Consider the following 12,399-nt stretch of genomic DNA (forward strand, 5'->3'; position numbering starts at 1 on the left):
ACCGTTGGTATCTCTTCCCCTTTCCATGTTCTTGCCAATAATATTCTAGCTGCTGTTGTGGCATACATAAAAAACACTCTGTCCTGACTGGGTATCTCTTCGTTGGTCATGCTCAGAAGAAATGCCTCTGGTTTCTTACAAAAGGTAACTTTCATTACCTTCTTCAACTCATTATAAATCTTATCCCAGAAAGCATTTACCGCTGGGCACAGCCACCACATATGATAAAAGGTACCTTTCGCATGTTTACATTTCCAACATATATCTGACATTTTGGTATTCATCTTAGCTATCTTAACTGGTGTCAAGTACCATCTATAAACCATTTTCATTATGTTTTCTCTTAAACTATGACAAGCTGTAAATTTGATACCTTTTTGCCACAATCTCTCCCAGTCATCCATCATGATATTATGTCCTATATCTTTCGCCCAATCTATCATTGATGATTTAACCAGTTCATCTTTCGTATGCCACTCTAGCAAAAGATTGTACATTTTGGAAAGGTTCTTAAAGTTCGATTCTAACAGTTCTGTTTCCAGTTTTGATTTTTCTACTTGAAAACCAACTTTTTTGTCCATCTTAAATGTTTCAAATACCTGGTGATAGTGCAGCCAGTCGGGGACCTGGCTTTTCACCTGATCATAGCTTTTTAGCTTAAAAGAGTCCCCTTCCTGCTGCAATATGTCCATATATCTTAACCAGTTTGCAGACATGTTCGGTCTCTGGATTCCGGCTGCTTTCTCCACCACCCAGCACCCCGTGCTGATCCAAAAAGCCTGATTTCGGGCGCTGGGTGGTGGATGAAGCAGCTGGGATCTCAGCTGCTTTCCCCACCACCCCATGCTGATGCAGAAAGCCTGCTTTTTGGATCAGTACGGGGTGCTGGGTGGTGGAGGAAGCAGCTGGGATCCCGGCTGCTTTCTCCACCGCCCAGCACCGATCCAAAAAGCCTGCTTTTGGGATCGGCGGGCTTCGCAGAGGTTGGTGGAGGAAGCAGCTGGGAGACAGGACTACCTGGGTTTAGGCTGTGTCCATTACGGCCCTAAGGTATTGAAATTTCTGAGAGGGCAGGATATGGCTTTTTATTTCTTAACCAGGAAGCTGTTAAATTCTAGCGTTGAAAGTGTGCTGAATGTCTTGTAGGCTTTCTACCTCGAAGGAGGTGGTAAACTAAAAACACCTTTCTACCTAAGGTGGAATACCACTGCAACAAGGACTTTTGTGAAGACTCTTGGTGATGACAACAAACACGCAAAATGTGAAGTGGTAATGCTACCTTAAACAGGTATGCAAACCTGACAAACTGCTGCCTTGAAGGAGGCAATGGTGCAGCCGCTCGGGGGGGGGGGGACACACACCAGCTTGGACCCAGAAATTTATTTCAACCACTCAGTTGTTAATAACCTTTTGGTGGGGTCTGGTGGTAACATGATTTCCTAAGCCTCCAGTAGGTAGACAAAGGAAAGAATCTCAGAACTGGGAACACTCTTATTTTTATATAAGAGAAAGGGATGGGCAGACTAGAGATTGGGTGGAGTTAGGGGCAAAAAACCATGTGCCACAACATAGCTGCTGTTCCAGAATGACTGGAATCTTGAAGCACTCCTCTTCAGCAGCAGAATGCAAACATTTTGTTGCAGGTTACACTTTGATTTCCTGTGTTCTTCAGGGATGCTAAAAATCAACAAGCAGAATAGAGTCTCCTTTTGATACAGAGAAAAGGATCTTGATAAGAAGAAACAAGTGCATACTGTCTACGCCTGCTTTTGTAGGATACCATGTGGGATAACTTTCAAAAGCAACCTAAAATGAGGTTCCTAGAAATCTTCTTTCTTTTCCAGGCTTGTTATAGTGCCACTGAACTATAATGATGACTCTAATTTGCCTGGATAGTGCATAGACAGAAGCGTGGGTGGATGTAGAAGCCTCTGACATTTGGTGCCTGGTTGTAATCTACTGGACAGAGACAAAAGCCAATCTTGTGTTCTGCCCAGTTGCATCTTTGACCCTGTCTCCTACCTGCATGCAGCTCCCACATTGTCCACAAGGGAATGCAGCCCTCCAGCTGAAACGTCAACTATTCCTGTTTTACTCTGTCTTAGGGAATGCAAATGTATCACAGGAGTCTACAATTCAACTAATTCTAAGTTTCAGGGCACCATAAGACTGGGACACGTTTTAAGAAACAGCCGATAACCCCCCCCCCCCTGCCCTGTACAATTCTACATACATTCTGGGAAAGCAGCCATGTAGATCACAAGTCCATTCTGTCTCCAGCAAATGGACCAGCAGGAGACCAAAACAGGCTGAAACACCCAGCACATTTGATGTGTGTGAACATAAAGACAAGTTGAGGCAGTGCTTTCGAATACTGATATTAGAACTAATGTACCTTTGCAAAAACTTGTAAGGACTTGACTATTTGTGGGGAAATTTTTTATTCAACTATTAAAGTAAACAGTGTGTGGTTCTTGGGGAGTTATTCATCTTCAGATTACAGGCTGCTAGCAGTTTCTCCATAGCAGCAGGGGATCCAGCCACTATTATTTAAAAAATGCCTATGCAGATTGTAGCTATTCTTAGTAATTGCTTATACAGGACTTAACATTTTTACAATTCATACAGAGAATAAAAGCTGAGTAGATGGCAATAAATGAAATAATATTCTCTGGAGCAAGCAATTCTGACACACATATATGCAAAATAAAATCAGTATTAGTTAAGAAACTAAGGAAGAAACCTCCATTTCCCCCATTATCCTTTAGCATCCAAATACAAAAGTTTTACTTCCGCATCATAAGGCTAAAGGGATACAAAGGACATCCTTCATAAGGACACTGCATGAACTATGGGCTGCAGGTGCTACCGAGGCTCTAGTGTATCTGCTAAGATTATCGAGAGTCCCTGGATTTCATTTCTAATTGTGTTTCAACTTCAGGAATGGCAGTGCTAAGTTCTGAAGTGTGAAGCAAAAATATTATTGGGTGAAAATGAGATAAAGGAAAAAATGTATGCATCAAGGTATTTCAAGAAATAGCTCAACTTCATCTCATTTGAGTATAAGTTTCAGAATAAGACTTCATAATATTCAACTTTCATTTCCTATCTGCTACACACATAAAAAAGTGTTATTTCTTGCTGGGAAAGGAAAGCAGGGCCAGATATTAAGTAACTATACAATAAAAATATTTAATATCTATTACATGTTCTGCAGTAATAGTACCCCAGGTAATGTGGTTGCTGACCTTGAGCCAGACATCCTGGAGAGTGAAGTCAAATGGGCCTTAGAAAGCCTTGCTAACAACAAGGCCAGTGGAAGTGATGATATTCCAGCTGAACTATTTAAAATTTTAAAAGAGGATGCTGTTAAGGTGCTACACTCAATATGCCAGCAAGTTTGGAAAACTCAGCAGTGGCCAGAGGATTGGAGAAGATCAGTCTACATCCCAATCCCAAAAAAGGGCAGTGCCAAAGAATGCTCCAACTACCGCACAATTGCACTCATTTCACACGCTAGCAAGGTTATGCTTAAAATTCTACAAGGCAGGCTTAAGCAGTATGTGGACCGAGAACTCCCAGAAGTGCAAGCTGGATTTCGAAGGGGCAGAGGAACCAGAGACCAAATTGCAAACATGCGCTGGATTATGGAGAAAGCTAGAGAGTTCCAGAAAAACATCTACTTCTGCTTCACTGACTACGCAAAAGCATTTGACTGTGTCGACCACAGCAAACTATGGCAAGTTCTTAAAGAAATGGGAGTGCCGGATCACCTCATCCGTCTCCTGAGAAATCTCTATGTGGGACAAGAAGCTACAGTTAGAACTGGATATGGAACAACTGATTGGTTCAAAATTGGGAAAGGAGTACGACAAGGCTGTATATTGTCTCCCTGCTTATTTAACTTATATGCAGAATTCATCATGCGAAAGGCTGGACTGGATGGATCCCGAGCCGGAATTAAGATTGCCGGAAAAAATATCAACAATCTCAGATATGCTGATGATACTACCTTGATGGCAGAAAGTGAGGAAGAATTAAAGAACCTTTTAATGAGGGTGAAAGAAGAGAGCGCAAAATATGGTCTGAAGCTCAACATCAAAAAAACTAAGATCATGGCCACTGGTCCCATCACCTCCTGGCAAATAGAAGGGGAAGAAATGGAGGCAGTGAGAGATTTCACTTTCTTGGGTTCCATGATCACTGCAGATGGTGACAGCAGTCACGAAATTAGAAGACGCCTGCTTCTTGGGAGAAAAGCAATGACAAACCTAGATAGCATCTTAAAAAGCAAAGACATCACCTTGCCAACAAAGGTCCGTATAGTTAAAGCTATGGTTTTCCCAGTAGTAATGTACGGAAGTGAGAGCTGGACCATAAAGAAGGCTGATCGCCGTAGAATTGATGCTTTTGAATTATGGTGCTGGAGGAGACTCTTGAGAGTCCCATGGACTGCAAGAAGATCAAACCTATCCATTCTCAAAGAAATCAGCCCTGAGTGCTCACTAGAAGGACAGATCCTGAAGTTGAGGCTCCAGTACTTTGGCCACCTCATGAGAAGAGAAGACTCCCTAGAAAAGACCCTGATGTTGGGAAAGATGGAGGGCACAAGGAGAAGGGGACGACAGAGGATGAGATGGTTGGACAGTGTTCTCGAAGCTACTAACATGAGTTTGGCCAAACTGCGAGAGGCAGTGAAGGATAGGCGTGCTCTGGTCCATGGGGTCACGAAGAGTCGGACACGACTGAACAACTGAACAACAACAACAAACCAAATATATACAGATGAGCCTCCGGTAGAAAACACTGAGTAATAATTGCAATCAAACTGTGTAGTCAAATTCCCTCTGAACGAATATAAAATGTAAGTTATGCTAAGAAACAGATGATGTTTCCACACTCAAGTTCCAGATGAAGCATTATGATAACCCATTTTATCAATGGAAATTAAAAATCTCATTTTTGAGCTTAACCCTCACTCTTCATCCCATATCCTAGAGGTGCTTGGATATCTCTACTGCATTAAAAATGTGCCATGTCAATTAATTACTCAGCAGTACACAATCGAACTCACCTCTTTATCCATACTTTCTAAATCTTCTTTACAAAGAGTGTATAGTGGCATTGTTTCAGACATACTTGGCTGGCGTTTCCGTTTAGATGGGCCAGGCTCTTCATTCTCACTTGCTGGCATCCCCTCTTCATCAAAAAGCTGTTGGTGTGGTTGAACAACTCTGGAAAAAGATTCAAAAGCTCTGTATTACATAACTGTTATGATCTGAACTGAATAGAATGTCAGGATAGATTCAGTTTGGAATACAGATCCATTTCAAAACTCACACAGTGGAAAACTTTTGATTGCCCTCTTCAGCACTTCAAAGACATCTGAAGGCAATGTCAAAGCTTTAGCAATTAAAAATGCATAAAGAGTGAGCCACTCATGACCCTAATTCTCACTGTAGCACTTGTTCTTCCACGGACAAATTAGGTAAAAGTTTGGGAACCTGTCTTCTTTTAAATGTAGAAACAGATAAGCTCTAGGGGATGCAGAACAAAAAAAGCATTCATATTATAGGATTTGTGCTTTACTCTATAGCCACCTCACTTGGACTCTCACCCCACCAGAACACAGACCGCAAACGAAGCCTATTTTTTTTTTTTGCCACTAAAAATGGATCCAATTTTTCTAAAGCACAACAGAACAACATTATGTAAAAAAGTCAAAAGTGTTCAGCCCCACTGTAATTTGTTTTGGATAATATAAATGTGCTTAGCCAGAAGTAACCACAATAAAGGAGAGAGTGAAGAAGGATTCTTGTTCCCCTGCTTTTACATTACAGGTGGCTAATCCTGTTTGGGGACTTGACCTTTTCTGGTTTCTAAGGCTCCACTGAGTTTGGCAGCAGTGGCAGAAAATTTGGAGCTGGGGTAGGCAGAATCCAGTACCCTAATTGGGATACAAAGCACCTCACTGTTTATCATTCCAGTTCATCACTTCAATTGTTCAACAAGTACAGAGGGAACATTGCCTCATCCTGCTCAGCTGGACAGGAATCAGCTAAGGAGGGAAGCTCTGTGTGTGCGTGCGCACCTGTGGCTACCCCAATAGTGCTTATTTTGGTGTATGCGAGGGTGTGAAGTGGCCACACACACCATTGGCATGTGCTATACGTACCCCACCCCCCAACTGCCCAATGGTGAATGCAGCCAGGCCAAAAAGGTTAGCCACATCTGTGTTACACATTTCTTTAGGAAAAATGTAGTGTCACGAATGGATTCAAGAGCACCTATTGCAAAAGGAAAACACACTTGGGATTATTCTTTCACAATCCTGTTTAAAATCTTAATGCCAAACAAAACTTGAAAATGATTTATGAAATGTTATGTTCATCTACCTGAATAAGGAATGTTCCCCATGGACAGGCAGAGAGAGAGGAGAAGCTGGTGCTTGAATATACAAAGACTGGCTGGTGCTTTGAGATCCTTTCCTAATTAATTTTCCGGTGTTGGGATCATAAAGCCGAACCTCAGGACCAGGCTGACACTTTGGATGAATGGGAGTTGGGTGGAAAAGAGCAGTCTGGAAAGCACTGTGTATATCTGGAAACATGGCAGGACTGTACTCTCTGTTAGATGAAATGTTTAAGAGACTTAAGTTAGCAGTCAACATTCCTCATATACATACATACATACATACATACATACATACATACATGTATATATAAAAATAAGTACACACACACTTGGCCCACCACATCTTCTCTCCTGACTGTTTTAGTCCAGTGCTGTCACACCTGCCCTACACCTGATGTCCTACAGGGGCAGGTATGGGGCATATGTCAAATGTGGGGCAAGTAAGGGCAGGGCTTGGCTGAAAAGTGCTTTGCAAGTGCTGCTAATCTGCAGGGCCTGCAAAGCCCCTTGCACAGTGCTTCCTAAGCACCCAACAACCAGCACAGCATTGTGCCCAGAACTTCTTAAGTGTTAACACAGGGCTTGAAAAGTTTGCTCAGACGTGTGTGCAACATTTCTCAGTGTCTGACAATCAACTGGTGGGTGCACATTTGGAAAGCACTGTGCAAAGGGCTGAGAAAGCCCTTTGAACACTCTCTTCCCACTCCAGCAGGCTAACTTGTTGACATATGTTGATCATCTAGAGTCATGATGATGCCAGTTAATTGACAGGCGGGTGGTCCTGCCCACTTGCCAAAGTTGGCCCACAGTATACATAGTGGGTTTGAACTTTCAACTGTAGATCAGCAACATTTTTGGAAAACAGGATGATCAGAAAAACAGAAAAGTAAAAAAAAGTAGAAAAGAAAATTCATCAGCGATGTAAACACTGGCAAAAACTTCTTGATTTGTCTCAAAAAATTTACAAGTAGTCCACCATTAGGTCATTTAAAAAATAAATACTGTAAAGTGAGGGTCCTTACCCAAAATTCGCAAAAAGAAAAGCACTATTTCTTAAAGTATAGTTAGTTTTAGAACACATACCTTGGCTACATAATGCTAAATTAGGGATGGAGAACCTTAAAAGATGGGTTATGCAGCCCCCGCAAGTATCTCTATCTGGTCTTTGGTACTCTCTCTGCTGCTCAGGACCCACTCCCTACTGGCCCAGCTCCACACCCTCCTTGATTGTTTGCATCTGGTTGAAATATGTCCCTGAACTCTGATAATGCCTCATGCTTTCCTGGAGTATAGAGAGGGGTGTATGAACATCAAGCCCACTGTAGGAAGGTAAAAATTACATTAACTGCTCAGTCCACTTTTGCCTTTGGCCCTACCTAGAATTGGCATGTGTCCCCCAGAAATTTGCCTGGAAAGTAATGTGGCCCTCGGGCTGGCAAACTATGGCTTAGTGAAGTGATGGAAACCCTAATTTAGACTGAACTACATAGACCCCTTCTACACTGATACAAAGAACTGTACATTAAAAATGTTCCCATTATCTCTAAAGATTTCCACATTCATAGCTCAGCTGTAAAACAGCAATTATTTCCACAAGAATTCAGTCTTGTGGATCAGATTTTATTAGAGCACACCAAACAAAACCTGTTATTTATATTAAATAACATCAAAGCAATATTTCCAACTATAGAAAACATGCACACATATCCATCCTATTGAAACTAAGGAGCTGGTCTGAAGTATCCTTATTCCACCTAGTAAAACATAATGTCATTTATGCAATACCCAGCTTGATATTGGCCGAAGAAAAGCCTTGCCCATTCATGGAAACAATGCATGTCTGGCAGCATTAATTATGCGATGGCCCCCTTTAATCCATACATCTTATAAAGGTTTATGCACATATTTGTTGTTGTTTAGTCGTTTAGTCATGTCCAACTCTTTGTGACCTATGGACCAGAGCATGCCAGGCACTCCTGTCTTCCACTGCCTCCCTTCAAGAACACTGTCCAACCATCTCGTCCTCTGTTGTCCCCTTCTCATTGTGCCCTCAATCTTTCCCAACATCTGGGTCTTTTCCAGGCAGTCTTCTCTTCTTCTGAGGTGGACAAAATACTGGCGCCTCAGCTTCAGGATCTGTCCTTCCAGTGAGCACTCAGGGCTGATTTCCTTAAGAATGTATAGGTTTGATCTTCTTCCAGTCCATGGGAATCTCAAGAGTCTCCTCCAGCACCTTAATTCAAAAGCATCAATTCTTCGGCGATCAGTCTTCTTTATGGTCCAGCTCTCACTTCTATACATCACTACTGGGAAAACCATAGCTTTAACTACACGGACCTAATGTCGGCAAGGTGATGTCTCCACTTTTTAAGATGCTGTCTAGGTTTGTCACTGCTTTTCTCCCAAGAAGCAGGCGTCTTCTAATTTCGTGACTGCTGTCACCATCTGCAGTGATCATGGAACCCAAGAAAGTAAAATCTCTCACTGCCTCCATTTCTTCCCCTTCTATTTGCCAGGAGGTGATGGGACCAGAGGCCAGGATCTTAGTTTTTTAGATGTTGAGCTTCAGACCATATTTTGCGCTCTCCTCTTTCTTTCACCCTCATTAAAGGGTTCTTTAATTCCTCCTCACTTTCTGCCATCAAGGTTGTGTCATCAGCCTATCTGAGGTTCTTGATATGCACATATAAAAGATGTTATTACTAAAGAAGTGTTTATAGGAATGGAGCACTAGCTCTACCTATTGGTTCTGGCTAGTTTTCTTATCTGAATGAATAAAAACAAGATTAAAACAAAATGCTCCTAAGTTTGTGGTGCTCTTGGATCTAGGCTCAGACCTGGCTGTTCAAGCTGTGGCCAGGAATGCCTATGCAAAATTAAGATGGACACACCATCTGTGCCCCTTTCTGAAACCTTATTGTCTTGCTATGGTGATCCATGCCTTAAGTCACTTCATCTCGATTATTCTACATGCTCTATGGAGCTGCCTTTGAAGACCAGGTGGTTTAGGCTTCTTACATGTGGCTCATGTTAACATCTTTTTGTACCAACTGCAACGTCTGCTTATTTCTTTCCAGGGATAATTCAAAGTGCATGTTTTGACCTGTTAAGTTCTAAACAAATGGCTTGGGTTAAGGTTACCCGAAGGACCACCTTTCTCTGTACTGTATAAACCTGTTTAACTGGGACCTTCTCTTTCATTACAGGTAGGTAGCCGTGTTGGTCTGCCATAGTCAAAACAAAATAAAAAATATAAAAAAATCCTTCCAGTACCACCTTAGAGACCAACTAAGTTTGTTCTTGGTATGAGCTTTTGTGTGCTGTGTATCTGAAGAAGTGTGCATGCACACGAAAGCTCATACCAAGAACAAACTTAGTTGGTCTCTAAGGTGCTACAGGAAGGATTTTTTATTTTTTATTTTGTCTTCTCTTTCAGCTATTTCTAAGACTGGGTATTAAATGTGAGCCCCATAAGATTTTAAACTCAAGTGTATTATTTAAATAATAAAACATTACTTTTTACCTTTGTGTTTTAAGGTAATCATCCTTCAAAGGAAACAGTTGTTCTTCTACTTTGTCCCAACGCTCCAAGCAGCTCCATAACCAGTCTGGATTTACAATATGGAGATTTTTATAATTCTCAGCTTGCCGTACTTTTTCTGTGCCTATAAACAGCCAAACATTAGCATAGGTGACAGAAAGGCTTTTCAATAAATCAGCATATGAGAACAGTTTACAAGGATTAGGTGCTGAATTCAGCAGGACTTAAGAACACAGCTTGGGTGCTTTTAACGTTCTCCCCATGCATTTAAAGCAGTCCGTAACATGGCAATGACTACAGTTGTATGGTCTGTTATTTTCACAAAATCAGGATCCAGATGCAAAGGTAAGATAATTTTGTGTGTGCAACAGAGGCATATAGCATTATAGTTTTGGTGACAGGCCTAGCCAACTGTTCAGATAAACAACTTACGCATTTCTAGATACCAACAGAGGCAAGAAACGCAACCTGGGCTAAAGGAGGAATGCTCCCCCCAAGTGTACAAATGTTCTTCAAAATCACTGAATCCTGGGGGTTTCTTAAAATATTCATGCACAGAAATATCTTAACAGCAGTATTAGAAGCTTGCTATTTTGCTAGACGCTTCATACGACCACCTATTCACACAGAGCCCTAGTTCACACCCATGTTTTGGATTTACTTTTACTTACCAGCTCTTGCTGCAATAAGGTGTGTTGGCTTATTGGGGTCATCTTCATTCAATACTAGGTTTTTTGCAATTTTAGCTCCAAGTGCAGTAGCATGATAATGCTCCCGTGTTTTTTCTATGGGATAATTGGTTGGGTATAATCCACTAAATAATATGGTAACATCTGACAACACTTTTCGTTTCAGTTCTGGCACTATTTTTCTTATATCTGGAATTTCATCTGTTTCTTTTCTCACATATTTATCATACTTTGAGTAATAGTCCGTGTGCACCCGAACAAGAATCTCTTCGAGATATATTAAATGGTCATCACTGTCTGTATCGTCATCTTCCTCTTCCTCCATGCTTTGATCTAAAGATTCTCCCACGGTTATCCCAGATTGCTCACTATTTTGAGATTCTGTCTCTGCCTCTTTCTTGTCCACACAACCATTTCCTAGGCTACAAAGGCTGTCTTGTTCACTCTCTTCATGTGCTTCCAGATCGAATGCCTTAGGCTGTGGATTGATGCTAGGTGAGGATACAGAGTCTGCAGAATGGTTCAACTGTCCGTCCTTTTCTACATTCGTATCAGTTCCTACCAGAGGCATTGCACTTTCCTCTAGTACAGGCTGTTTTGATTTTCTCCAGCTTCTCTTTCCTTCATTTTCACTATCTGTAGCAGAAGAGGAGGAGGATTTCCTAGCATCCAACCCACTGTCACTTTCACTATCACTAGACAATTCAAAGTCCAAATAATTTGTACTCTTGTTTTGAATCTGCTGTTTGTCTGTAACTGTCCTATTATCATCGTCTGAAGACACATGAGATTCCTTGGCACTCATCACATCATTAGTAACATCCATTCCATGTTTAGAATCACTTAAGGAGTCTCTAACTTTATCATCGCAATTCATATCCCAGGATGGAGTCTCACTGCTGATAGAGTTATTGCCATTTACTTCATTTGCAGATTTTTGAATGCCATTGCTTTGTTCGTCTACATTTCCAACATTCTTTGCTTCTTCAGAGTCTCCCGTTACTGTTGCTGGGTCCGATGCCTCCGCTACTTTTGAAGAATGATTTGCTAATTAAGAGATATGTATGCATATTAAAATGAATCAGTCTTTGAAGTCAAAATGCTTAGTAACAAATATACAAAAGACCTACTAGCTAAAGACACTTAATCCAATTATGCTTATCTTTATTTAAACCAAAAGCCTGGGGTTGTGGTAGTGGTGGTAGGAAATAATAGATGGTCCCACTTATGTTTTTTAGGTCAACAAATAACTTGCTCAAAACCTTACATATGTAGCATGGAGATTCAATTGTTTCAGAGGATGAAAAAAAGGTTGAACATCCTATTACAACATAGCAACAGGAGAATAGATTTCTAGCACTCAAACACAGCTTGACGTACCAACTCACAGGGCACAACAATATGTGTTCCATCTTTGGCACCCTGTGCCTGGGTAACCCTACCCACCACCACCCTGGCATCCACTCTCACCATGCAAAAGTGAAGCAGGGCTAGCTTGTGTGTGACACACGGGGTGGCAGCAGCGGGGTGTGTGTGTTCTGTCATTGTGTAGTTCCTCTTAACGCAGTCATGCATGGAGGAGGATTACAAGCTTACAATAGCACAAGAATGTGGAGACAGAAGGTCCCTTTACACAAACAACAAATAACAAGCCATTAATAGAGAAGTTAGGACACTTGTCTTTTCAGACTTATTGATACTCTGCCTCGGGATTCCAGGCATGGAATGCAACTGAGGCCATAAGCTGCAATATTT

The 12,399-nt window shown here is 41.5% G+C and overlaps 1 protein-coding gene across 1 annotated transcript in view; it reads right to left on the bottom strand.

The window, feature by feature from the left end:
• CTDP1 (CTD phosphatase subunit 1) overlaps positions 1-12,399 on the bottom strand; it is a 50,855-nt gene that overhangs the window by 17,507 nt on the left and 20,949 nt on the right. The window contains exons 8-11 of the mRNA XM_033154761.1: positions 10,627-11,691; positions 9,938-10,079; positions 6,396-6,626; positions 5,075-5,234 (exon numbers count right to left, since the gene is read on the bottom strand). Coding sequence (XP_033010652.1) covers positions 5,075-5,234; positions 6,396-6,626; positions 9,938-10,079; positions 10,627-11,691 — 1,598 coding nt within the window. The remainder of the gene's footprint in view (positions 1-5,074; positions 5,235-6,395; positions 6,627-9,937; positions 10,080-10,626; positions 11,692-12,399) is intronic.

Source organism: Lacerta agilis, chromosome 7 (assembly GCF_009819535.1).
Source record: "Lacerta agilis isolate rLacAgi1 chromosome 7, rLacAgi1.pri, whole genome shotgun sequence".
NCBI lineage: Eukaryota > Metazoa > Chordata > Lepidosauria > Squamata > Lacertidae > Lacerta > Lacerta agilis.